This window comes from Bos indicus x Bos taurus, chromosome 5 (assembly GCF_003369695.1).
Source record: "Bos indicus x Bos taurus breed Angus x Brahman F1 hybrid chromosome 5, Bos_hybrid_MaternalHap_v2.0, whole genome shotgun sequence".
Classification (NCBI taxonomy): domain Eukaryota; kingdom Metazoa; phylum Chordata; class Mammalia; order Artiodactyla; family Bovidae; genus Bos; species Bos indicus x Bos taurus.
In genome coordinates, this window is record NC_040080.1 from 91,964,192 (window position 1) to 91,990,902 (window position 26,711).

The 26,711-nt window shown below is 45.3% G+C and overlaps 1 protein-coding gene across 3 annotated transcripts in view; it reads left to right on the top strand.

Annotated features, from left to right (window-relative positions):
* Positions 1-8,934, top strand: part of SLC4A8 (solute carrier family 4 member 8) — a 112,508-nt gene extending 103,574 nt beyond the window's left edge. For all 3 annotated transcript variants that reach the window (XM_027542907.1, XM_027542904.1, XM_027542903.1), the window contains 3 exons: positions 453-544; positions 2,455-2,550; positions 3,665-8,934. In XM_027542907.1, the coding sequence (XP_027398708.1) occupies positions 453-544; positions 2,455-2,550; positions 3,665-3,677 (201 nt within the window). In that variant the 3' untranslated portion in view covers positions 3,678-8,934. The remainder of the gene's footprint in view (positions 1-452; positions 545-2,454; positions 2,551-3,664) is intronic.
* The last annotated feature ends 17,777 nt before the right edge of the window (positions 8,935-26,711 follow it).

Here is a 26,711-nt window from a genome sequence, read left to right on the forward strand (position 1 = left end):
AGAGATAAAATCTCCAGACTGGAGTCTGGTGGCATCACAGAATGCTAAGGGGTAGGGCTGTGATAGGTGAAGGTGGTCAATGAGATGAGTAAGTTATGGGGTTATAGTATCCAGCCTCGTGACTACAGTTAACAATATTGTTGTTCAGTCGCTAAATCGTTTGCAATGCCATCGACTGTAGCCTGTCGGGCTCCTCTTTCCAGTAATTCGGTAGTTGTATCTAAAGGTCTACTCATATTCAGGTTCTTTTTTTTTAAGTACTGTTCAATAGGTGCAGATATTGGATTGCTCTCATTTTATGGTGAGTCAAAACTATGAAAGAACATAGCTACACTCTCTTATAATAAATGTGAGAGAAAATTAGGTAGAAATTATAGGGATTGAAAAATGGGCTGGTGTAGACTACTGGTTTCACTTGATCCAAGATAAAATAATGTCTCTTTTTCTTGCAGGAAGCTGAGAAAATGTTAGAAATCGGGGGAGACAAGTTCCCCTTAGAGAGCAGGAAGTTACTAAGTAGTCCTGGAAATCACAACAGTTTCAGGTAAAGCTCCCAAAACACGGAGGAGTTGACTTCTTTTGGTGGTTCTGTAAACATTCTGGCTTTGTGGTGGGGATTGGGGCATGAATGCAGCTGCTGGTATAAAAAGCTGAACATTCAACCTCTCAGTTGCAACCTATGAAAACACACTTCCTTTTGGTTTCCTGAGGGCCTGCCATGCGTCAGGCACTGTGCCAGTTATGGGAGTCATGGGAGGACCCTGCTTCCAAAGTTCGTGCTCTCCTCAAACCAGTGCTCTTTCTGCCTGTCTCTGCCACCTTCCAAGGGTGAATAGGATACAGGCTATGCTTGTCATCCTAGTGGGTGTGAAGTTCCCGTGCTTAGGCAAATCTTTGGGGGATGGGCAGGGACATCCCCTTCCAGCTTGGCTCATGGCAGCTGCAGTCCCAGAAGCCAAGGGGAAACTGAACTGGGATTCCTCCAATTCCTTACTTCTGCCAGAGATCTTAGCCTTTTGGTCTGTTCCACCTATTTGTGGTCTGCTCACCACAAATCACAGGATGCTAAATCGGTCCGTTTGTGCATTCATTCCTGGCATTTTGTTTCCACTTTGAGAGAGGAATACACAAGCTGAAAGAAGCCCAGAGGTGGAGAGGGAATAGAAAAGGGAGAGAGGGGATCTGGGCCATCTAGATGCTGGATGATTTACTGCCGACTTTTTGAATTGATTGTGGTTTATACTGAGGGAGAAAAGAGGAAAAGCTTTTCTTTGGCCTTTTATTCATTTATTTATGACAACTGAAAGTAATGTATATTTAAGGTATGCAACATTATATGTAATATGTAAATATATATATATATATACAGTAAAAGAATCACTTTAATCAAATTGACAGCATATTCATCACTTCCTATACTTACCATTTCTTTTTTGTGGGTGGAGAGAACATCTGAGATCTACTTTCTTAGCAAATTTCAAGTATACAATACATTCTTATTACTAACTATAGTCCCCATGCTCTATATTGTCTTCAGAACTTACTCATCTTTTAATGGGAAGTTTGTACCCTTTGATCAATATCTCCCCTTGTCCCCCCACCCCTCAGCCTCTGGTAACCAGCATTCTACTCTGTTACTATGAGTATTTAACTTAAAAAAAAACGACATGACCACAAAGAAATGGAATCGTTGGTCCTTAATAAACTTTCTGTAAGTTGCCATTCAAGGAGCCAGAGACTTAGCGTTCTCTGTGGTGAAGTGGGAGCCATGCTCCTTTTCTAGCAGGTGCTTTCTCCTCTCTTGGCCTTTTAGAAGGAAACGGTCTGGCATGAGGAAAACTTCAGAGTATTGGGGGGATGGGGGTTTCTAGGAGACCAAGGACAGGATTCAAGGTCTGGATTTTCCACTTATGCATGTTTGACCTTGGACGGTCTCTTAACCTCTCTTAACCTGACAAGCTTTGTTTTCTACATGTTCAGAGTGAGGATGTTAATCCTCTCTGATGCTGTAATCGTTAAGATACCACATTGTAATAGACCTTTGTAAACTACAAATGGAAAAGATCTGGCCATGTAAATGAGAAAAGGAACAAAGAGCGCTTAGCCCCATGCCTGGCATGCAGCGAGCACTCAGTCAGTTGTAGCTCCTGGTGCTGCCACTATGGGCATCACAGTGCTGTCACCAGCATCGCCAGAGGGGCCCTTCAGAGGTGAGCAGAAGTGTGCAGGCAGGGCTGGCCCCTTGCCAGCACCCCAGCCCAGCCCTCAGCTCTGACTCACGGGCCACCTTGCCTGTCGAATTCCAACCATCTGGTTCCTAGTGCTGTGAGAGCTATGAGACGAGCCCCCTCAGACTTCATCTTTTCCCTTCCGCTGGGTGGCGGGCATCACAGACTGAGGTATATGTCTTATTTATATATGTCTGACACTGACTGTCCTAAGCATTGATTTCAGATGTGATCCCTCTGAGATTAATATATCTGATGAAATGCCTAAAACCACGGTCTGGAAAGCTCTCAGTATGAATTCCGGAAACACAAAGGAAAAGAGGTAAAGAGAACTATAATTGCTGATTTTTATTTATTTCTGGCTTTTAAAAATAGAAATCGTGTTGAAAGTAAACTGTATTTTAGGTGTAAAATTGAATTTATCTGTTAAATAGCACATCTAGGACTGCCGCTAAGCTCACAGAATTGTTATAAGCTTAAGAGAAGCAAAAATGTTTTCCAACTATTTGAGCAGATATATTGTTTTGAGCTGCCCATTTACACAAGCCCAAAGTTAGGATGGAATTATTTTGGAATGTAAATTTGCTTTATCTGTTTCATTCCCTTTATCCTCCTTCTAGTTCCCATTTCAAAATCGGTAGAGCATCTCTCTGGTGATTGCAGCCATACAAACTGGAAAATCCTTACAATATTGGATAGTGTTGATAATATTGATACAAACTAACCTATTTAACTTGTTCCATAATGAGAATTATTGTCTCATAAAGATTTTGAAATATTAAATTATAACTGTTTTCTTATTTTGAAAACAAAATTCTGAATATTGTTTGTCAGTAGCATAGATCAATCTTAATCTGGTTCATGAAGAAAAGGGAAAGACGAGGCATTTTTGCCCACATTGAGGTAGGCTGTGTACTCAAATTACGTAAATAATTTTGTCCAAACACTAAGTCATCAGATAATTGAAAATGAAATCTTAGGTCTTACTAAAGGCAATTTTTCTAGCTTAAAAAAAAAATCAGTAGGCTAGGTTAGGAGACTTATTAATGTATGTGTAACCTGGCAGACCACTGTTTCTGGCACTTGGTTTATTCAGCCATGAAATGGGGATAATAACCGTCTCATTCATAAGGCTGCTCTGGAAAGTCACAGCCGCTAGTGGGTGGTAGTGGTGGGTTATTTCTTCATCGAATGGGTTAAAATAAATCTGTGCTGAATGTGAGTGAAATATAGAATCTTGTTTCCTTCAGAGGAAAATCCAGGCAGCTGTCGAAAGTATAACGCACATGATTATTTTTAGTTGAGAACTAGTCTACTTGTAAATGAACTTAAAATATAGCCAGATCGAAATTGTGGTGACATCTTCAAAGTATTGTGTTAAAAGCAGGAATGAATCATGTGTTCCCTTTTTGTCTAATTGTAACACTTTTGTTCAGTCTCTTCAACTAAAAGTCTTTGCTGGGCTGGAGGCTGTGGGCCGTGAGGTGCCACAGGGAAGCTGTGGTTACAGAGAAGATGGCGGGGATCTCAAAGAAGAAGCGAGCCCGAGCCTGGCCCTGTCCTTGGTCCTGGCCAAGCCATGCGAGATTCAGTTATTGGTGGCGTGCGTCAGAGGGCATCGCCAGGCGTGAGCATGGAAACAGAAGACCACCTCCTGCTGGTACTTCTCTTCTTCCTTCTCTTTCTCTTCAGAACTGCCACCATTGAAGACCCAGCTTCCCACTTGCCAGACATTTCCTCTTCAGGTGGCTGGCCTGCTGAGCCATCTAAATCCATTCTGCCACTGAGGATTTTCCTCAGTGAGGTCCCTCTTGCTCAAGGACAGGGTGGGGGAGTGGGAGGAGAGCAGAGAGCAAAGGGAAGCCTCTCTGGTTGCATAGTGACTGCAGGCTCCTGGGCAGCCCTGGGCCTTGGTTTGGTTGCCTCCTCTGGGGGATGCTGGTCAGACCCAGAGGCTGCCAGAAGGTCTGCTCCTAGGAGGGTCAGCACCCTGAGCATTGGCAGTGCCAACCACAACAGCCAGAAGATGCCTCTGATCCAGTGCGTCTTCCTCACTCCCTAGCAGCAGCCTGCATAACTCAGCGAGAACCTTGGATGATGAAAGGGCCAAGAGGGACACACACACTGGACTTGCTTAGCTCAGATGGGAAAAGGCTCAGGGGAAAATGAAGAGTGAGGATGAGCAGCTTCGCTTGGTTTCACTGATAGAGTAAGAGAATGAGCTTTGGTGGCTACAGAAGGAATTAGTTTAGACATCAGGAAGGACTTCCTAGCCTGAAGATTTGTCATCCTGTCTGCTGTCTAGATATCTGGCGAAAGTTTGATTATAGATGTTTGTGAGTAGAAAAGAAGATAAGGGGTTTTTTATTGGGCATGTTGAGGAAACATCTGTGTCTTGCTGCTGTCTCTTGAGGACATATTTTGATTCCATTCCTGGAGAGATCCAAGTGCTTACGTAATGTCTCCTTAGCTGCCTTAGTCGCAAACCATCATCAACTCAATGGACCAAACCACTTTCATCATCCTGGATTTTTTTTGTTAACACATGTTTTGACTTTCAGATGTAAAAAGCTACAATGGGGAAATGAACTGTAAGTGGTGAAATTAATTCTGGTATTCAGTTTAAAACTATATTTCTACTTTTTGTCTCTTCTTCTCTGTTGCAGTGAGGGTTTGGGCTCCATTGTGTATAGACTTTCCCTTCCTTTGTGCACAGAATGTGACTAACAAGCATGTTGGTACCCAGGGGGTCTGATCAGTTTCCATCCTGGAGAATATTTGTACAGAGGGACAGCCCTTCACTGTGCTCTCTTTCATTGGTGAAGAGTTGCTACGTAATCTTATTGAAGTTTACATTCCCTTGGACTCCAAAAATATGTTGATGCTATTCTAGTCTTACTCTAGGGACTTTGATATTGAAGGAATCCTGCATTTTCCTATCTCCCTATCTCTTAGAGCCACAATTATTTTTAATACACAGATGATTTTCAAAATATTTGACAACTGGTACAGGATAGATACCAACCACTGAGAAAGGATGCCTGCTGTAAACAAGCAGTATATATGGCCATACCAGTGCCTACTGGCTGAACATCACCCTGCTTTCAAATATTAAAGTGATATCCCTTTGAGTTATGGGTATTGTTCCTGCTTGTCTAATTTCTATTCACAAGGCTGTTTCAGGGACAGCCTCAGCTTCCTTTCCTATGGTGCAGACAGGATCAGGCATGCTTCTTTGAACTCTATGGGCATTAAAATCTTTGAGAGCCAAAGCTTCACATTTTATCACTTTAGGATAAATGTAATCATTGTACCTGTTTACCTACCTGGTTTAGAAAAATCATAAGGCAACCCATCATTGGGAAAAGCTTTCTTGCTGACTTTCCCTCTCCCTCTCTGGCTGCTTCCTTGAACTTGCCTCCTTTCTTCTCTGTTCCCTGAGAACATCCCTCCTCTCTTCCCCCATCTTGCCCCTCCCATCTGTTCCTGCCACCTCTGTATAGGGAAGGTGGTGACTGCATCCTGTTCCCTTGGCCTCAGCGTGGCTACAAGGAATATAGCAGGGAAGTCTCCATCATGCAGCAGAACTGGGTGACAGTGTCGCTGCGAGCATCTGTTTCTGCACACACAGATGTCTCATGATGCCCTGTCCTGTGGGCTTCCTGTCTTTGTTACCCTCCCGGGTTCCTGGCACAGCCTACTTTGGGAGGCTGTGCCAGTCTTTTTGGGCGATTAAATTTTCCTCAAACAACAGCTAGCTCCATTTGTGCTACATCTCAGTGGCAGGAACCACTCCATACTCTTCCTCTCTCATCTTTCCCAAATCCCACCCAGCACTCAACCTCAGTCCTGGCTGCTTCCCAGCTAAGGTCCGTGGCTGGTGACTATGGGTGGCAAAGTCAAGGTGGGACAGTGTTTAGGATAGGAAACTGAGAGTGGTAGTGAGACAGAGGCCTCGTGCGTATATGCGTGTGTCTGTGTGTGCATGTGTGCTTACTGACAAATAAGAGTATATCCAGGAGATTTCGTTGCTGCTACTAAACAGCCTCGTGCATCTAAGTTGTGGGAACATCAAGAGAATATGGTCCTTCCCCCATCTAGGACTTGCCCTCTCTAGCCTGATAGAATTGCCTGAGGGCAAATGCAGATAGCTTAGTCTTAGAAAAAGGTGTTTAAGCTCAATATTAAGGAGAAACTGATCTAGGGGTAGAAAGCAAGGCAGGTAGTTAGGTAATTCCCATGCCCAGGCTTGCTTGGGCCAGAGAAGTAGTCCGCCTCTTCTCTGACGAGGGGAAATTTCAGGAGTAGTTTGAGTGTTGACAGTCAGTGTCCTGATAGGCTGGTATTGTAGAGTAGGAAGGGATGGAGGCCAGGGATTAAGAAAGTGATGGTGAGTGGAATCTTGGTTCTAAGCAGAAAAAGTGGCATCTAGTGGCAACACTAAGTGGGTGGGTTACTTCCTAACTTGTGACTTAGGGAAGGGTTGGTCTAGGGAGAAGGTGAAGGTCAGCAGAAACATGTTGTGAAATTGCCCCAAATATTGCTTACGTAAAATGCAGGCGAATCCTTTGTAGCTCTTGATGATTTCAAACTTCTGATGATGGGACTATCAGGAGAGCTGGTCTTTACTGCACTCAGCTCTTGTCCCCTCTCCTTGTTCATATATTAAATTTGCCTTTGGGGTAGAGAGCTAGAGAACCATTCATTTCCAAAACAAGTTATAAATAGTTGCTCTTTCTATTTGTCTGGGATAGGACTGGCTTTTAAATTAGTCATAGATATTTGATCAAAATCTGGTATGCTAAGTCTTAGGTTTGGTTAACATCTTAGGTTGACATCTGTGACCTTTAAGAGGTCTCTGCTTTGGGGAATCTGATTTTTGGTCATCCAAAAAAGACAGTTCCCTGTTTGACTTTATTTTCTACCTATTCTGTATTCTAGACTTTGCTTCTAATTAAGGAACCAGTAATTCTCCCTGCAGCTTCTCTGATGATTTCAACGTCCATGTTCAGCATGTCCAGGTTTTCCTGATGCATAGGAGAAGGTTTGAGCCAAGAGCTCGTGGCTTTCATTCTAACTATCATTAGACATACTCTCCAGTATGTTCTTTCTACTACTTTGTTAGCTTCTCTAAATGTCTGCTTTTGCAGGAGTTAGCACCTCCTCCGAGGACTTTTAAGCACTCTTTGCTAGTTCGTTATTGCATTTTCCTTAGACTTCTCAGGTTCCCAAGCCACACCCTGGCAGGACAGTCAACATGCATCAGATATTCTCAGCCTTCTTGACTTTCTCTTGGTCGTAGCTGCCAGACCTCCTAAGGTAGAAATTGTTCCTGCCGGTCCTAACTGGCCAAATGAGACATCATATCAGTTCTGCCCCCTTTTGCTGACTTAGCTTTTTCAAGCTCTCTTTCCCCTCCTTTCTGCCTTTTCCTCAGTCTTTCAAGTTCTTCTTGGAGGGAAGGAGTTTTTGGTCAGAGGTCCTAACAACCCCTGCCAGTGGGGGCTGGGAAGAAAGGGGAGGAGGTTGGATAGTTCTGGGGCTGCTCCAAAAGGGAACTTTATGGTTATTTGCCTTATTTAGGATGAGGGACTATGAATTCTCAAGCCCTCAGGCTCATCCATATTTCAGTGTAAATAGAGAAAGACATTCCAAAACCAAATAGAAGGGATTTTTCTACCAAACCTATTCTTTATCATTCTTGGTGCCCCTGGGGTCTTATATTAATTATAGAGAATGGGGTAGTTGACTCAATTCACGTTTCTTTAGTTTCTTTATTGGAAGGAGGCTGACTTTCACAACCAAAGAGGTGTGAAGTAACTCTATCAAAAGGGGAAAGGAGTGTCACATGAATCTTTTCAATAGGAAACATCAGAAAGTGGAGCAATTCAACTACAGGCATAATTCTTTTAGGAGATTCTGTGCTCAAAGGGAATGGAATGGTTTCTGATCCTTCTGAAAAGAAAAGGAATAGCATTTTCTGAAACCCAACTCACTTTCAGCATTGGAGAATATAGAATTTTTCTTCTAGCTGATGGCATTAATATTTCTGAGCAGGAGAGAGAGAGCCCACCCACGGCCCTTTCCCAAGTCCAGCAGGAATCAGCAGAGCTTGGGTTCTCTTAGCAGGTTTGCGGTCGATTTCAACTTGCAGGTTTTTCACACGTGCAATAAACTGAATGTGCAATTACTCCTTTTGCAAAAGAGGCCAAAATCCTCCTCCCCACACCTCTCCTTCATATTCACTCCTCCAAGATGATAAGCCTCCGTCTCGTTTATCTGTGTCTGTCTGTCCGACTGGTTAGATACAGCTGCCCTCCCGAGCACATGGTGTCAGGTGGAGAGCAGAGCGACCTTCCCAAGGAAGGGGACGGCTTGAGGTGCTGGTACATTTCCCTCGTTTTCTATGTTCTTCTTTCTAGTAGGTCTCCTGTAGAGATAGAGATATTTTTGTTTTAGAGATTCCAAAGTATATATTTTTAGTGTAAGAAATGTACCCTCTCCACACTCCATGGTGTAAATAGAGCCAAGAACACGTGTCATTGTGATAATCCCCTAGCGATCTGCGGTAGCAACAGAATCCCTGTCCCTCACCGCCTAGTCTCACGGTCTGTGTCTGTGAACCGAGGGGGTGATGGTGACACCTCTGCCTGCCCAGACCTTCCTGTGCTCAATGGGTGAAAAATAAAGTCTGTGTAACTGTTAATACCTATGGTGTCTTTTGAGCTCGAAACGCGGGATCTGAGCCAAGGTGACCACCTTCCAGACTTGGGAAGAAGAGTTATGAAGATGCGGGGGTGGGCCTGAAGAGGGGCCTATACACTTTCCTGGGTACAGGTCCTGAGGATCCCTGGCTGGAGCCATGGATGAGGCTAGAGTGCCCTTTCTTTGGGGACCACTTAGACTTATTTTTGGGTCAGGGGACAGGATAGCATGAAAAGAAAGCCCACTTTGGAGCTACAACTAGGCTGATGAGACCAATTGCTAATAGTTAAGGACTTGCCACTGTCTAGAAATCCAGATTTTAAAGATCTACAGTTATTCCAGATATTTTTGGTTTTAGGGGGCGTGGGGCTCCATTTCTCTTCCTCTCAAATCCAGTCATTTGAGGGATGGAGGAAAGGGGAAGAAGGAAGGATTGGAGGAAGAGTAAAGAGGTGACTGAGGGGGTAGAAGGCAAGAGTAAGGGGAGAGCCAGTCAGCCAGCCTGTGAAATGTGACTAGAAGGGCATCAGCTGGAAGCCTCCTGGACACCAGCTCTCTGTGGCTTTTCCAGTAAGGAGAACCAAGACAAACGGGTGTGGGACACAGGACAAGCCAGGGTTAAGTCATGGGGTGTATGGGAAGGTTCCTGTGTAGGAACTGAAGCCGGTTTTCACCCATTAAGTTAAACGTGAAAAGTGCTCAAGATGGTACCTGGCACACAACTAACACAGTAAGTAACAAGAAGCCTGGGGGAAGGTGGTTCCTGGCTTGGTTAATGGCATCAGTCACATCAGGGCTCTGGTCAGATTTTCTGCAGTTCTCTTGGTTTTCCCCCTCATAATCACAGGATGGCTCCAGAAGCTCTGGTCATCACAACAGGCAGCATAACTCTTCAGTACAACAGAGGGTGAGGGGGGCTTTCTCCAGCTTCTCTCTCTTTTAAAGGAGAAAACTTCTCCCAGAAGCCCCCTGTTCCCAACATGTCATTGGTCAGAATTGGGTCATATACTCATCTCTAAGATGGGAGAAGGAGATGGGATTATCTTGTTTGGCTTGGACAAATTGTCTTCACTCTCCAGGGTTGGGCCCGTCTTCCTTGACCATATTGCTGCTCTATTACTTGTACAAACTTCTGTTAGCAAGGAATAAGGCAGGAACTGTAAGTGACCAAATATCCAAAAGAATCTGCCAAAGGACCCAGGGGAACCTGAACTACGGGGCCTCCAGCAGAGCAGGAGCCGGGCTGCAAAAACAGGAGACTCAGGAGGCCGGGGAGTCTCCAGGCAGGTTAGAGGTGTTCCACCTGCTTCTACCTAATCTACTAATGCCTGGCCCCCACTCCACACTGATTACACAGACTCCCTGGGAATAAGCACAGACACTGGTATTTGTTAGATTCTCTCCAGACGATACTTACATGCAGGAAGATCAAATTGCTATCACGCTTCACCTTCATCTTGGCCTGACTCAGCTCGTCTATGCCTGCTTCACTTCCAACCAGCTTATTCTCACCCTCCACTGTGTCTATTTTCCTACCTTACAGCTTTTCTGCAATGTCATTGCCTCTCTGCCCAACCTATCACAGCTTTAACCACCTCCAGATTCTTTCAGCTTCAATCCTCATGGCTCACAGCTTTCACTGTCTCTGATTTTTAGAATCAGATTCCCAAGGTTGAGAATGTGATTGGGCCCAACTCATTATTTCTTAGCCACGTTGTAGGTCCCTCACCAGCCTATGAATCAGGGGCCTTTGGGTCTGGGATGTCTCAGGGCCAACTGGGGAAGAATAAGGGTCAAACAGTAACAGATACGGCAGTTGAGGGGTGTTCCTTCAGCAGAGGCTATGACTTGTTAGTTTCCCTTAGAAGGAGATAGAGCAATTGACATACCTAGTTATCTTAGTGATGTCCAAGGCTGATCCAAGGGTTACAGACCTGGTCACAAGTTCACCCCCTTTTACCTCTTGGTTGTGTGAGAGACTCTACACATGGACATCACCAGATGGTCGACACTGAAATCAGATTGATTATATTCTTTGCAGCCAAAGATGGAGAAGCTCTATACAGTCAGCAAAAATAAGACCGGGAGCTGACTGTGGCTCAGATCATGAACTCCTTATTGCCAAATTCAGACTAAAATGAAAGAAAGTGGAGAAAACCACTAGACCATTCAGGTATGAACTAAATAAAATCCCTTATGACTATACAGTGGAAGTGAGAAATAGATTTAAGGGACTAGATCTGATAGATAGAGTGCCTGATGACCTATGGACAGAGGTTTGTGACATTGTACAGGAGACAGGAATCAAGACCATCCCCAAGAAAAAGAAATGCAAAAAAGCAAAATGGCTCTCTGAGGAGGCCTTACAAATAACTGAAAAGACGGGAAGTGAAAAGCAATGGAGAAAAGGAAAGATATACCCATTTGAATGCAGAGTTCCAGAGAATAGCAAGGAGAGATAAGAAAGCCTTCCTCAGCAATCAATGCAAAGAAATAGAGGGAAACAACAGAATGGGAAAGACTAGAGATCTCTTCAAGAAAATTAGAGATACCAACAGAACATTTCATGCAAAGATGGGCTCAATAAAGGACAGAAATGGTAGGGACCTAACAGAAGCAGAAAATATTAAGAAGAGGTGTCAAGAATACACAGAAGAACTGTACAAAAAAGATCTTCATGACCCAGATAATCACAATGGTGTGATCACTGACCTGGAGCCAGACATCCTGGAATGTGAAGTCAAGTGGGCCTTAGGAAGCATCACTATAAACAAAGCTAATGGAGGTGATGGAATTCCAGATGAGCTATTTCAAATCCTGAAAGATGATGCTGTGAAAGTACTGCACTCAATATGCCAACAAATTTGGAAAACTCAGCAGTGGTCACAGGACTGGAAAAGGTCAGTTTTCATTCCAATCCCAAAGAAAGGCAATGCCAAAGAATGCTCAAACTACCGCACAATTGCACTCATCTCACATGCTAGTAAAGTAATGCTCAAAATTCTCCAAGCCAGGCTTCAGCAGTATGTGAACCATGAACTTCCAGATGTTCAAGCTGGATTTAGAAAAGGCAGAGGAACCAGAGATTAAATTGCCAACATCTGCTGGATCATCAAAAAAGCAAGAGAGTTCCAGAAAAACATCTATTTCTGCTTTATTGGCTATGCCAAAGCCTTTGACTGTGTGGATCACAATAAACTGTGGAGAATTCTGAAAGAGATGGGCATACCAGACCACCTAACCTGCCTCTTGAGAAACCTGTATGCAGGTCAGGAAGCAACAGTTAGAACTGGACGTGGAACAACAGACTGGTTCCAAATAGGAAAAGAGTACGTCCATGCTGTATGTTGTCAACCTGCTTATTTAACTTATATGCAGAGTACATCATGAGAAATGCTGGCCTGGAGGAAGCACAAGCAGGAATCAAGATTGCCAGGAGAAATATCAATAACCTCAGATATGCAGATGACACCACCCTTATGGCAGAAAGTGAAGAACTAAAGAGCCTCTTGATGAAAGTGAAAGAGGAGAGTGAAAAAGTGAAAAAGTTAAAGCTCAACATTAGAAAACTAAGATCATGGCATTTGGTCCCATCACGTCATGGGAAATAGATGGGGAAACAGTGGCTGACTTTATTTTCTGAGCTCCAAAATCACTGCAGATGGTGACTGCAGCCATGAAATTAAAAGACGCTTACTCCTTGGAAGGAAAATTATGACCAACCTAGACAGCATATTCAAAAGCAGAGACATTACTTTGCCAACAAAGGTCCGTCTAGTCAAAGCTATGATTTTCCCAATGGTCATATATGGATGTGAGAGATGGACTATAAAGAAAACTGAGCACTGAAGAATTGATGCTTTTGAACTGTGGTGTTGGAGAAGACTTGAGAGTCCCTTGGACTGCAAGATTTAACCAGTCCATCCTAAGGGAGATTAGTCCTGGGTGTTCTTTGGAAGGACTGATGTTGAAGGTGAAATTCCAATACTTTGGCCACCTGATGCAAAGAGCTGACTCATTGGAAAAGACCCTGATGCTGGGAAAGATTGAGGGCAGGAGGAGAAAGGGACGACAGAGGATGAGATGGTTGGATGGCATCACTGACTCAATGGACATGGGTTTGGGTGGACTCCGGGAGTTGGTGATGGACGGGGAGGCCTGGCGTGCTGCAGTTCATGGGGTCGCAAAGAGTTGGACATGACTGAGCGACTGAAATGACTGACTGTGTTTAATTGCTGAGACTCACAGGTACAAGCTTGTAAAAAAAAATGTGCAAGAATTACATTGCTCTCTCCTTCAACCATTGCCCCAAAGGTCCCTAGCAGAGCACACCCCCCATGATCCTACCTGTCTGGTTGATGTCAGTGTTCACAAGTGGAGGGAATCACCAAGCTTCCCTGTCAGGAGACTAAGTGGGTGTGATTGAGGCTGTCAGCAAGCGGCAAGCAAATGAGAAGGAAACCAGGAACAAACCTGCCAGGCTTCAAGTTCCAGCTCTGCCTCATAGCTGTGTGACCTGGGGCAGCTTGCTTCATCCGTGCCTCAGTTTCTTCCCTGCAAAATGGGAGTGATAATACTGCCTTGTTTATAGGTGTATGGGAGAGACTAAATTAATTAAGCAGGTAAGGCCAACCCTTCTCTGCCTTCCCTTGGTGCCTCCTCCAGAAGCAGGCCTGCCCCTCTCCTGCCCTCCTGGTCCTCGGACTTGCAGCTGTGTGGTAGAGTGGACCCCCTAGAGTCAAGGGGAGAGGGGTCATGGTCATTGTAACCTCTGTCTGTGTGCTTCATAGGTATTGAATCAGCCCCTTGCTGGGGCTTCTGGGCCTCGGCCATGCTCTCCAGCTCAGCTTCCATTTGGGGTTGTGGGGTGCTAGCTCAGCATAAGACCGTCAGTTCCTCGTTCAGCCATTGATCTTTGGGGGTGTAGTCCCTAGGTCCCAAGGGGAGAGGAAGGGTGAATGGGGGATTCCCAATCCCCAAAACGATAATGGTCATTTCTCTCTTCTTACTGTAGTCCCCAAAGCCCCTTCCCACTCTCAGAAATTACTAAATGAGTTATCACCTGATTCCCCTAAGAAACACAGTGGGTAAAGAAAAGATGCTCGTGCCTTGACTGCTCTAAAGAGTGGTAAGTTTTCTACTAATTTTGTGCTGTGCGATTCTAGCTCCAATTTTGAGTCAGAAGGGCCTCCATGGCTGCTTTTAACAGTTCTGGCTTCACTATCATCACCATCAAAGGCCTCCCTTGGGCACCTCATAGCCTACCTTGCAGGGCTGAAGCCCTCATTGGGGAATCCCTGGCAACAGTAGCCAACATCTGGTATGTGTGTGTAACATGCCTGGCTAAGCACATCAGGTGTACATCATCTGACCCTCATGAGACACGGAATGGGTACTTGATGCGCCTCCAGATGAAAACTGAAGCTCACAAAGGTTATTGTTTAAGTACACAGCTGATACAGCAGAGACTTGAGTGAGCCTCTGTTTGTGTGTCTGGAATCTGTGCCCTCAGCTTCCCCACTCTCTAGGGGCTTCATAAGGTTCCTAACTCTGCGGTCATATTTGGATGTATACAGAAAAGGAAAAGGGCAGACTGAAGAGTCATTATAGAAATGTATAACTAGGCAATGTATGAGTTATGTGACTTGTAAACAGCAGGCAAAGTTGAGAAAACAAACACAAATTCAGTGGTCCAGAAAAAGTGCCTACAATATGGCAGGTTTTTTAAACAATTAGAAAACAAAAAGAAACCTGAAAGCCAAGGAAAGTGATCACTTCTGAGCAATCCTGGAAATGTTTTCTTAAGAGGAATTTTAGGATGCATTGTTAAGATGTGAAGAACCCAAGTACAGATCCAAGATTTGGGGAATTTGGTAAATCATGGTTGGTGACCAAATTGTTGCATCATAATCCACTGCATGCTCTTCCCTACCTTGGCTCAGGGGAGCTGTGGTTTCATCCCGCCTGACAGTGGTCAGACCCCACAGAGACTCCTGTGTCCTCTTCAGAGCCTGCTGGAAAAACAGAGAAGGAGGAACACGTGAAGAAGGTGGAAGAAGACTCAGGGAGTCTTAGCAGCAGGGTTGATCTCATCTTTGTCCTCAAAACTCAGGTGTTTAGTGCCTACCTAGGAAGGGGGTGGGGGAATAAAGCTTCTCAGAGGACCTTCAGTGGGACTCATATCAAAAATAAGATCACATATGAGACGCATAGTGGTGAGGACTATGGGTTTCTCTGGGATGTGGAGGGGATCCTGTCAGAGCCTCAGTCAGGGAGGCCTTCAAAGATGATACAGGAGAGAAGGAAGGAGACGAGAAAAGATAGTATTTAGATCAGGTCCCAGAGGCAGGAGTGCTGATGGAGTGTTCTGATGACAGTGGATTTGACTGGTTTGCTTGCAGTTGGCTTCCCTGGTGGCTCAGTGGTAAAGAATCCTCCTGCCAGTGCAGGAGATGAGGGTTCAGTCCCTGTGATGGGAAGATCCCCTGGAGAGGAAACGGCAGCCCACTCCACTATTCTTGCATGGGAAATCCCATGGACAGTGGAACCTGGAGGCCTACAGTCCATGGGATCACAAAAGATCACACAACTAGCATCTAAACAACAACAAAGGGTTTCGTGTCAGAAAGCAGTTGTCCATGAACTTGGAGACAGAGGAAAGGAGACCTTGAGTGCCAGATTAAGGAGGACTTTCCTATAGGTTCCAGGCCACTGTCACAAGGGAAATGTATGCTTGTTGATGTTTTGGAAAAATTCATCTTGTGGCCCTGAGGAAGAAGACTTGGAAGAGGAGAAAGGAGGTGGGTGGACCAGCACGAGATGGTGAGGCTCTGGGGAAGGAAGGGGAAGCACCGATGGAGAGAAGGGCAGATGAGGAAGACGAAGGCAAAAAGCAACTGGATGTGGGGGATCCAAGCAGAGTGGACATCACTCTGATGTCACATCTGAGCAAAAGTCCATTGCATAGAATAAAGAGCAAACTCGCTTGACAGAGCTCCAGAGGACATAGCCCAGACCAGCTTCTCTTCTAAGGAGACAGGTTTAGGTTCAAGGTTAGAATTTAGAGCCAAAGTTGACCAAGAACAGAATCAACTGCCTCAGGAACCAGGGCGTGCCCAGCTCAGAGAGGTGCAGGGTGGACGCTGGCTGGGAACCTGCAGGTGTGTGAGGATGGATGGGTGGGCCCCTGACTCCATGGCAGAGATAGGGTGCTGCAGACAGACCGCATGGCCCGGGAGGAGATGAGGGATGGGAGGGTGGTGATGAAGGAGTGGGTGGGGACCAGATGTCCGAGTCGAGTGGAGGGAGCAAATGGTGCAGGGAAGACAGTGTGTGGGAGGCAGTTGTCTGCTTCTGAGGCCAAGCAGGAGGGTGAGGGCCTCTACACTTCAAATCCCCACCATGCTGGGGCGGGGCCTTTGGTTATGCAGGTCCCAGATCACGTGGGTCTAGGTTAAAACATTAGGGTTCCATAAGAAAACATGAGTGTTTTCCTGCTTGCCTCCTGTGCCTCAGCTGCTATTATAGGACCTCCAGGTCTTCTCAGTACCCCTCAGAGCTAACTCATGTCTGTTCACAAATGTGGTGACCTCAGTGACAACCTCACATCTGTGTTCCACGTCCAATGCTGAATGAGCTCTACTGCCATTGCCGCCTCTGTTATCACCCCTGCAGACGCACTTAGTGCCCAGCCACTCTGCATGGCCAACACCCTCATGCACTGATGGCCCTGGAGGCAGCCTCACCGAGCTGCTCCCCTGATCCAGGGATGAAGAGCCTTTTCTCCCAGCATGGAGGCACCCTCCCCTCTCCCAGTGGCTGCTGCTGCTGCTGCTAAGTCGCTTCAGTCGTGTCCGACTCTGTGCGACCCCAGAGACGGCAGCCCACCAGGCTTCCCCATCCCACCCAAAGCTAAATTGCCTTGGTTCCTCCAGTGGCCAAAGGAAGAGCATCCATTACAAGATGGGATGGCAACTGCCTGGAAGGTCCCACGAAGAGGGGGACTGAACAAGTTAACCCCTATTAATGCCCTGCTGCTGCTGCTAAGTCGCTTCAGTCCTGTCCAACTCTGTGCAACCCCATAGATGGCAGCCCACCAGGCTCGCCCATCCCTGGGATTCTCCAGGCAAGAACACTGGAGTGGGTTGCCATTTCAGCCATGTCCAAGGTTAAGGTCACATGGGCAGCAGAGATCATGAGTAGCAGTTGCTCCTAGAAGGCAGTAAGGGTAGGCGTTGCTCGTGCAGCATCTCTAATATAAAAAGTTTCCATGCTCTAAGGGCTCAGAATGTGTCAAACACTGAGCCGAGTACTTTGAAATACGTAATTCTTTTAACTCTCACAACAATACTTTGAGGTATGCATTGTTACTCCTTTTTTATGGGTGTGGGAACTGAGGTTAAGAGGTGTGCAGCCAGTAGATGGCAGAGCTACGATTCAAACCCAGATCTTCCTGAGTCCAAAGCACATTCATGCTCAAAACCATACCACTATTCATTGTTCTGATGACACGGGTTCAGCTCATCCAGTTCCTAAGCCCAAATGACCACTTTGAGAGCTGAGCAAATTGGTTTGGCCATATCTACACTGACCTGCTTACTGAGTCAAGAAATAATGATGGTGTGCTTACTCTGAGCCAGGCGCTACCCTAGGGCTTGGGACATGATGGTGAACGAACATGGGGCTTCCAGTCTAGGAGGGGGTGGCATAAATGAGCACATTACGTACATCCAGGGGGAGGCTGATCTCACCAACAGGGTGGGCAGTTTGGAAAACTTTTCTGAGACCCCCAGTCTCATGGTCGCTACATGGCTCTGGGAAAGTGGACATCAGGACATAGAGTTCTCTGGTCCTGACTCTGCTGTTTGCCAGTTTCTGCTTCCTTCTCTGGGCCTTAGTATAAATGAGAGGTCATGTTTAGATGGTTTCTTTTTTAAAAATGTTCTATTAAAATATAGTTGATTGGCAATGTCGTACTAGTTTCAAGGGCACAGCAAAATGATTCAGATATAGATATAGATATAGAATCCGCCTGCAGTGCAGGAGACTGGGTTCAGTCCCTGGGTTGGGAAGATCCTCTGGAGAAGGGAAAGGCTACCCACTCCAGTATTCTGACCTGGAGAACTGGAAGAGTCCATGGGGTCACAAAGAGTCGGACACACCTGAGCAACTTTCACTTTCATAATTTGTATATATATTTTACATATATAATATTCTCTGTAGATTCTTTTTCATTATAGGTTATTATAAGATATTGAGTATAGTTCCCTGTCTGTACAGTTGGTCCTTGTTATCAATTTTATATATGGTTGTGTGTATATTTTAATCTCAAACTCCTAATTTATCCCTCCCCCTTCCGCCTTTGGTAACCATGTTTGTTTTCTATGTCTGTGAGCTTATTTCTGTTTTGTAAGAAGGTTCATTTGTATCATTTTTTTAAGATTCCACATGTAAGTGATATGGTTTTGTCTTTGGCTTACTTCACTTAGTATGATGTTTTAATTATCTCTGGGTCCATCTGTGTTGCTGAAAATGGGACTATTTCATTCTTTTTTATGGCTGATTAGTATTCCATTGTGTTTGCAAACCACATTTCTTTATTCCTTTATCTGTCAATGGACACTTAGGTTGCTTCCGTGTCTTGGCTATCATAAATAGTGCTGCTTATGAACACTGGGGTGCTTGTTTCTTTTCAAATTAGAGTTTTCTCCAGATATATGCCCAAGAGTGTGATCTCTGGATCATATGGTTAAATGGTTTCTTAACTTCCAAGTTCTATGTGCCTTGAGTCTATAATGAAGGCAGGGATTGCTTGGCAGGATCAACTCTGTGGTGAACCAGGAGCTGCAGAGGTGGGAAAATCCCAGAAGACTGATCAGGTGCAAGGGCAGAGAATCCTGTTTCGAGGACCAGAGACATCAAGGAGGGTCCAGGCACGTTGGAGTCTGGAAGCCAGTGGGTAGAAGTCTGAGGAAGCAGCTCCAGGGGGCAGGGAGTCCCAGCAGGACCTAGAGCCTCAGGGACCCTGCTGGGGCAGTTGGGTGCCGGTGTCCATGTGTGGTCTCCTGAACCGGGCATACTGACTGTGTTGAGTGTCCAAAGAAGGGGTTTTATGGCCTCTGATCTGACTGCCTGCTGAAGGGAGCACAAATCCACTCATATGATCACAGGGTAACAGACTCAGCTTTGATTGGCCTTTAAAGAGTTATTGGAAAAACTCTAACCAGAGGGAACCTGAGTTATGTACTCTTGTGATAACTACACTCCCAGACATTGTGACCTTGCAGATAAAGTCCCTGGAACTGGGGTCTTCATCTCACTGGCAATATCCCAACCAGGAAGGGTGAAAATGAACACCCATAAAGGAAGAAGGGTCCTGTTTAGCTGTCCACATCAGCCTTCCACCGTCCTCCTGATGAATATCTTATTACTGACTGCGTCGCCAGCTTCCCTGGGGATGTGATGGAAGCTGATCATCCACTGACATCTGGGTCTTGTCCTTCCTGCCTCCTTCTCCTTTAACACAGCTCCTCCCCACTTCTCCATCCTTATTCTCCCTACTGGTTCCTTCTCATCCATATCTCCCTTTGCGCAGGACAAACATACCAAAAACGACATATCTCAGAGGACACTATGGGGCCTTGTTCTCCTCTTCAGCCTCCAGCTCCGGGTCCTTCCTGCTCACATCACCTCTCTACAACACGTGTCCAGTAGAGCCTTCTTCTGCCTCCAGATACTTTCCCATCTACCTACTACTCTCAGCCTCACCAGAGAACTGGAATTGACTGAAGTATATGGATGCTGTTGGGCTATACATAGTTTCAAATAAGACAAACCTTTTGTAGAGCACTGTATAGAAGGTATAATTGTTCCTATGTTATAGATCAGACTGGTTCCAAATCAGGAAAGGAATAGTCAAAGCTGTGTATTGTCACCCTGCTTATTTAACTTCTATGTAGAGTACATCATGAGAAATGCCGGGCTGGATGAAGCACAAGCTGAAATCAAGATTGCTATCAGAAATATCAATGACCTCCGATATGCAGATGATACCACTCCAATGGCAGAAAGTAAAGAGGAGCTAAAGAGCCTCTTGATAAGGGTGAAAGAGAAGAGTGAAAACGTTGGTTTAAAACTCAACATTCAAAAAACTAAGATCATGGCATCCAGCCCCATCTCTTCATGGCAAATAGATGGGGAAACAATGGAAACAGTGAGAGACTTTATTTTTGGGGCTCCAGAATCACTGCAGATGGTGACTGCAACCATGAAATTACAAGATGCTTGCTCCTTGGAAGAAAAAGCCATGACCAACCTAGACAACATATTAAAAAGCAGAGACATTAGTTTGCCAACCAAGATCTGTTTAGTCAAAGCTGTGGTTTTTCCAGTAGTCATGTATGGATGTGAGAGTTGGACTGTGAAGAAAGCTAAGCACCAAAGAATTGATGCTTTTGAACTGTGGTTGGAGAAGACTCTTGAGAGTCACTTGAACAGCAAGGAGATCCACCCAGTCTATCCTAAAGGAAATCAGTCCTGAATATTCATTGGAAGGACTGATGCTGAAGCTAAAACTCCAATACTTTGGCCACCTGATGCAAAGAATTGATTCATTGGAAAAGACCTTGATGCTGGGGAAGATTGAAGGCAGGAGGAGAAGGAAATGACAGAGGATGAGATGGTTGAATGGCATTACTGACTCGATGGACGTGAGTTTGAGCAAGCTCCGGGAGCTGGTGGTGGACAGGGAAGCCTGGTGTGCTGCAGCCCATGGGATTTCAGAGTCAGACATGACTGACTGAACTGAACTGAACTATAGATCAGAGATGCAAAGTAATTTTCCTGAAATCACACTGCTGTTAGGTGGCAGATATGCCTCCAAAGTCCTTCCTCTTTCTGCCAGATTAATTTACCTCCCAGTGTCTGCAGAAGTTGTTGTTTTTTGTTTGTTTGTTTGTTTTGTTTGTTTGCACTGCACAACTTGTGGGATCTTAGTTCCCCCACCAGGGATCAAACCCATCCCCCTGCAGTGGAAGTGCACAGTCCTAACCAATAGGGAGATCCTCAGGGGAAGTTTTCTTAAGCCTTTGAACCTGATGTTCATGTCAACTTAAAAAAATACACAATGTGAGAGTTGCAAGTTAAATTTTATTTGGGGCAAAATGAGGACTGTAGTCTGGGAGACAGTACCTCAGATAGCTCTGAGAAACTGCTCCAAAGAGGAGGAGGGGAAGGACAGTATATATGTCATTTTGGTCAAGGGGGAATACCTGCAATCAAGCACACATTTCCAGAAGGTTTCTGCTAGTCACGAGGAATATTCATCACCGTGAAGGGTTTTAGTGTTTTCTAGATATAAGGAAATACAAGAATTGGGCTCATAAATTGGCTCCTTAAAATATTTAACTACCTGAAGACCTGTTCTGCCAGTTTTCCAGAGCACAGAGTACTTCATTTCCGCTTTCCACCTTGAACTCCCTTCAGGAGTGCTGAAGGTCAGCAGCTGCAGCAGCACATGATTTATTAATGATCCTTGTAGAGATAGATGGCAAGTGCCCATGGCAAGTACCAATTTGTAGTTAACACTATCCAAATATAAAATTATTTCATAATACTAAGCATGCCTTTTCCTACTCTATATTCTGCTCCCTCCCTGCTCCCCAGAGAGCCTGCTGTGCACTCCAGCTCCTAGGGGCCATGAGCAGCTTTAGAGTCCTGTGATTCTATTTGTGGGGCAGCCAGAATGCCCCTATACTGAGCTAGAGGAATGTGTCCAAAAGAAAGCCATCTGCAGTGACTTAGAATGGGCCTCACGAATGACTCTGAGCCAGAATCAAAGTACGAAAGAACAGGCCTTTTGGGTCCTAGGGTGGGAACAGGAGCCTGTCCTTTCTCTTTCCTTTGCCTGGGTCATCTAGGTTGGAACATGCTCAAGTTCCCCAGAAAGCAGCTTTTTTTCTGTTCAGTTTGTCCTAAACTGGAGGGGAGTGAGTGGGCCTGATAGTCCAGCTGACATTCCCCGGCAGGGGTGAGCAGGCCATTTCAGTGCAGTGGGGTCATGGTTGGGACACTCTGTTTGGACTGAGTTGAGATGGTTGAGCCTCCCTGAACAGGATCACAGAATTTCCAGCTTGATCTCCCCACCAGACAGCACCTCCTGGCAACAGGTAGGGCTAGTTCAGGATCTTCATCAGCCCCCAGGGCTTGAACAGAACCGTTGCCAAGAAGCACAGCTTTTCTGTGGTCCACAGAAACTGACAGATGCTGGGCTGGGCAAGTCTACTGCAGACCTCTCAACTCAGAGAAAAGGAAAAATGGGTTCCCTACTGTCAGGGCTTTACCTGCAGTTTGAGCACGATACAGGTGCACTTCAAAGGAAATAGGCACTGCAGGAAATATTTTAAAATGTGCAAAGTCTGTGCTCAGATTCTGGGAGACTTTTTCATTTTTTAGAGAAAACCCTGCCACGTACACCACCAGTTTATTAGAGAGCAACTTCCCCCCTTTCCTGTTGAGATTCACCTCGTGAAAACAAGAGGTTTTCTGTTCAGTACTGAGCATGCTCAGTGAATAGGGAGAAGCTCTGTTCTTTCTCAACCCAAATGCACAACACTGCTGACACCAGACGTATGGGTTTTCCAAACCAGGCAATCCTGACACTAACTGCCTTGTCTTAGCATAGACTCCATGGGTTAAGGGTTCAGTCCCACAAAACTGCCTCTGCTCCCCCATTTCAGATATCAATTGCAAGTGGTGGGGTCCTCAGGTTGCCCACAACCTCCGTCCGACTTGGCTACAAACTTCCCACGATCCCTTCCTTGGGTCTGATGATTTGCTAGAGTGGCTCATAGAACCCAGGAAAGCAGTCTACCTACTATTGATGATTTATTTCAAAGGATACTTCCTGGGATATGAGTGAATAGCCGTATGAAGAGATACACAGGATGAAGGGTGGGGGTCTCCAAGATGGGAACTTCTATTCCCAGTTGAGGTGCCATTGTAGGAATGCACTCAGCAACCCTGAAGCTCTACTAACACTGTACTTTGGGGGTTTTGTGGAGGTTACGTCATTTAGGAGTATCAATGATTGACTCACCTTCCAGCCCCATTCCCCTTTCCAGAGAATGGGGGTGGGGTGGGCCTGGAAGTTCCATGCTTCTATTCATGACTTGGTCTTTCTAGTGATTAGACCCTATCCAGGAGCCCAAGCAGAGCTGCCTCATTAGAACGAAAGATGGTCCCATCACCTGGGGAATTTCAAGGGTTTAGGAGTTCCGTGTCCCCTCCTGTAACTCAGGAAATTATAAGGGTCTTAAGAGCTCTGTGCCAGGAACTGGGAACAGAGACCAACCTACACTTCTTCAGTGATTTCACTCTCAGGTTTTCCCTTTCTGCTTTGGCCACATGGGTCAAGAGCAGAAGCAAGGTCCAAGACTTCAACAACTAGCAAGCCTTTGCCCTGCATACTGGGCCCGAACTCTACTCCCCATCTGACTGTTCTTTCAGCTCCTCATCCCAGCTCTGCCACTCACCAACTGGGGGGCTCTGAGTAAGACACTTCCCTATGTTGGATATCAGTTTCCTTCTCTGTAAAGAGAGGATGTTGAATTTCAAGAAGTTTAAGATTGCTTCCATCCCTATCACTTTATGATGCTTTTGTGATTTCTCTGCTACAACACAACGTACATATCACGTATTTAGTGTTTGTTTTATGGTGCATAAATACCATACAAATGATGGTCACAGAAAGAGTGGATCTCTATGTTTAATCCACAAGCATTTGCTGGGGCTAAACCGAGCTGATGCTGAGCTGAGAGATATGGAAATAATATAGAGAGTAACAGAATCTGAGACGCTGGTATTGATGTGGGACTTGGCTGTCTTAGGGAGGGTGGTGTGAGGGCCAGGACAAGAAGTAATGACATGGGGCTCTGCTTGCCTGGCTCCCTTGTTTGGGGGCCCAGCAGTCACAGGGCTCCAGCATTATTCCCCTTCCTTATTATATCCCTTCCTTGCTCCTACTAGTCCTGGGATGGCTTTCCAAGGTCTTTCTTTCCTGGTAGAGCCCCTCCAGATGGCTGCCAGACTCTGAAAACCACGGCACCCAAATTGCACAGCTGTGTCTGCCCTGCCCCTTGGACTGGGATGTTTGGAGTGGAGAAATTTGCCAAACTGCCTTTGGGCTGGCCCGCTGATCTGGGGAGGAGAAGAGAGTCAGGGCTGCCTCTTCTGACCTGGGTTTCCCAAGGTTACTCTATATTCATGCACAGGCTGCACTGAAAGGTGCCCAGGTCAAAGAGGGAATAGGAGCTGGGACCTAACGCTCACTCCCCACACCTGTCCCCCAACATGGTTGCATTTGGGTGGGGGAAGGAGCACTTTTGTCAAATTTGCACGAAAGCACCCTATGGGCTAATGGCTGCTCTGGGTTTCCTTAAGCTCCTGCCATTTCATCTGTCATGCCTTGGTCCATCCTCACCTCTTCTTAATCCAGTGAAATGTGACTCTGGGACCTTCAGCTCTGCCCTTGGGTGTTTCTTCTTGAACTCCTGTTTCCATCCTCATTACTGCCCTAGCTGGCTTCTCAGACTGCAAACTGATTCTGTCACTACTTCATTGATTACTTGAGCTGAGAATCAATGTATCTGGAGAAAGCCAGGCTTCAGTGAAAGCAAAGTGCCAGAAGCATTAGCAGAAAGTGCAATATAGGGAGTATGTTCCTAGAAGAAAGGGCTTCCTAAGAATATAAGGAAAGGGGCTGGCTAGGGAGAGGCTAAGGAAGACATGAGTCAGGGATCAGGAGGGCTAAGCTGATTAACATTCGAGAGTAGGAAAGTGCTGGGTTCAGAAGGGGCTCCAGGGGCAGAGCTATTGATTTCTGCTGCCCTCCTAGCACACACAGCCTGCATCAGGAGCATGGGGGCGGGCGAGGCTGCAGATAAGGGCACAGGGTGGCAGTGAGTTAACATCAATGAAGTGTCTATCATAGTAGCTGCCATATAAGTGATAAATAAACATGGACACAAAATTGATATTCTCTGACTGCCCTTAATCTCAGAAGGCATCCTTGCTTCTAGCAAATCTCCAGGCTCAGACAAACCACAGGAGAATCTCCAAGATCTGCAGTAGCAATTCCAAAGGGCAGAGCTGACCATATGGTAGGAACTTTCTTACTCACATCTTTATCTTTTTATTTTTACATCTTTATTATATTTATTCCATGGTCCCTTTTCCCTGCCTACCTTTGAAATTGGTCATTTCAGAATAATCCTTTACGTGCCAAAGTCCAAAAACTGTCTTTGTAGGCCTAAAACTCTAAACTTCTTGAAGACAGAGACAAGGTCTATTCTGTTCATTTTTGCATTCCCAGTGAGGAACTGTACCTAGCACATGGTAAATCCTTGGTAACTCTTGGTTAAATGAACATTCAGTCCAACTCTGAGGCAGAATTAGTCTGCAAGTATATGCTAATTAGGTACAATTGTGAAGTCAGATCAATACCAAATATTTTAATTACAGAACAACCTCAGTTGTGTCCATGCTGAGGGCATGATTTTGATGTCTGTGTAGAAAGGTTAACTCAGCAGGCCTGGGTTGCTCAAACCCTGCACATTTCAAAGAAAGGCCTCTCTTCTGAACTGGCCCTTGACTTGGCTTCTAGGAAATAACCTTCAAGCCTTTGGAATATCCTGCTTGACAAAAAAAAAATTCTTTTTCAATACCTGAGATCTTGGGCCAAACTGTACCAGTATGTCCAGATACTTAATGGCAACAATGTAACTTTTGGCTAATACTTGGAAGTGAGAAAGAGATTTAAGGGCCTAGATCTGATAGATAGAGTGCCTGATGAACTATGGAATGAGGTTCGTGACACTGTACAGGAGACAGGGATTGTGACCATTCCCATAGAAAATAAATGCAAAAAAGCAAAATGGCTGTCTGGGGAGGCCTTACAAATAGCTGTGAAAAGAAGAGAAGTGAAAAGCAAAGGAGAAAAGGAAAAATATAAACATCTGAATGCAGAGTTCCAAAGAATAGCAAGAAGAGATAAGAAAGCCTTCTTCAGCGATCAATGCAAGGAAATAGAGGAAAACAACAGAATGGGAAAGACTAGGGATCTCTTCAAGAAAATCAGAGATACCAAAGGAACATTTCATGCAAAGATGGGCTCAATAAAGGACAGAAATGGTATGGACCTAACAGAAGCAGAAGATATTAAGAAGAGATGGCAAGAATACACAGAAGAACTGTACAAAAAAGATCTTCACAACCCAGATAATCACAATGGTGTGATCACTGACCTGGAGCCAGACAACCTGGAATGTGAAGTCAAGTGGGCCTTAGAAAGCATCACTACGAACAAAGCTAGTGGAGGTGATGGAATTCCAGTTGAGCTATTCCAAATCCTGAAAGATGATGCTGTGAAAGTGCTGCACTCAATATGCCAGCAAATTTGGAAAACTCAGCAGTGGCCACAGGACTGGAAAAGGTCAGTTTTCATTCCAATCCCAAAGAAGTGCAATGCCAAAGAATGCTCTAACTACCACACAATTGCACGCATCTCACACGCTAGTAAAGTAATGCTCAAAATTCTCCAAGCCAGGCTTCAGCAATATGTGAACCATGAACTTCCAGAGGCTCAAGCTGGTTTTAGAAAAGGCAGAGGAACCAGATATCAAATTGCCAACATCCGCTGGATCATGGAAAAAGCAAGAGAGTTCCAGAAAAACATCTATTTCTGCTTTATTGACTATGCCAAAGTCTTTGACTGTGTGGATC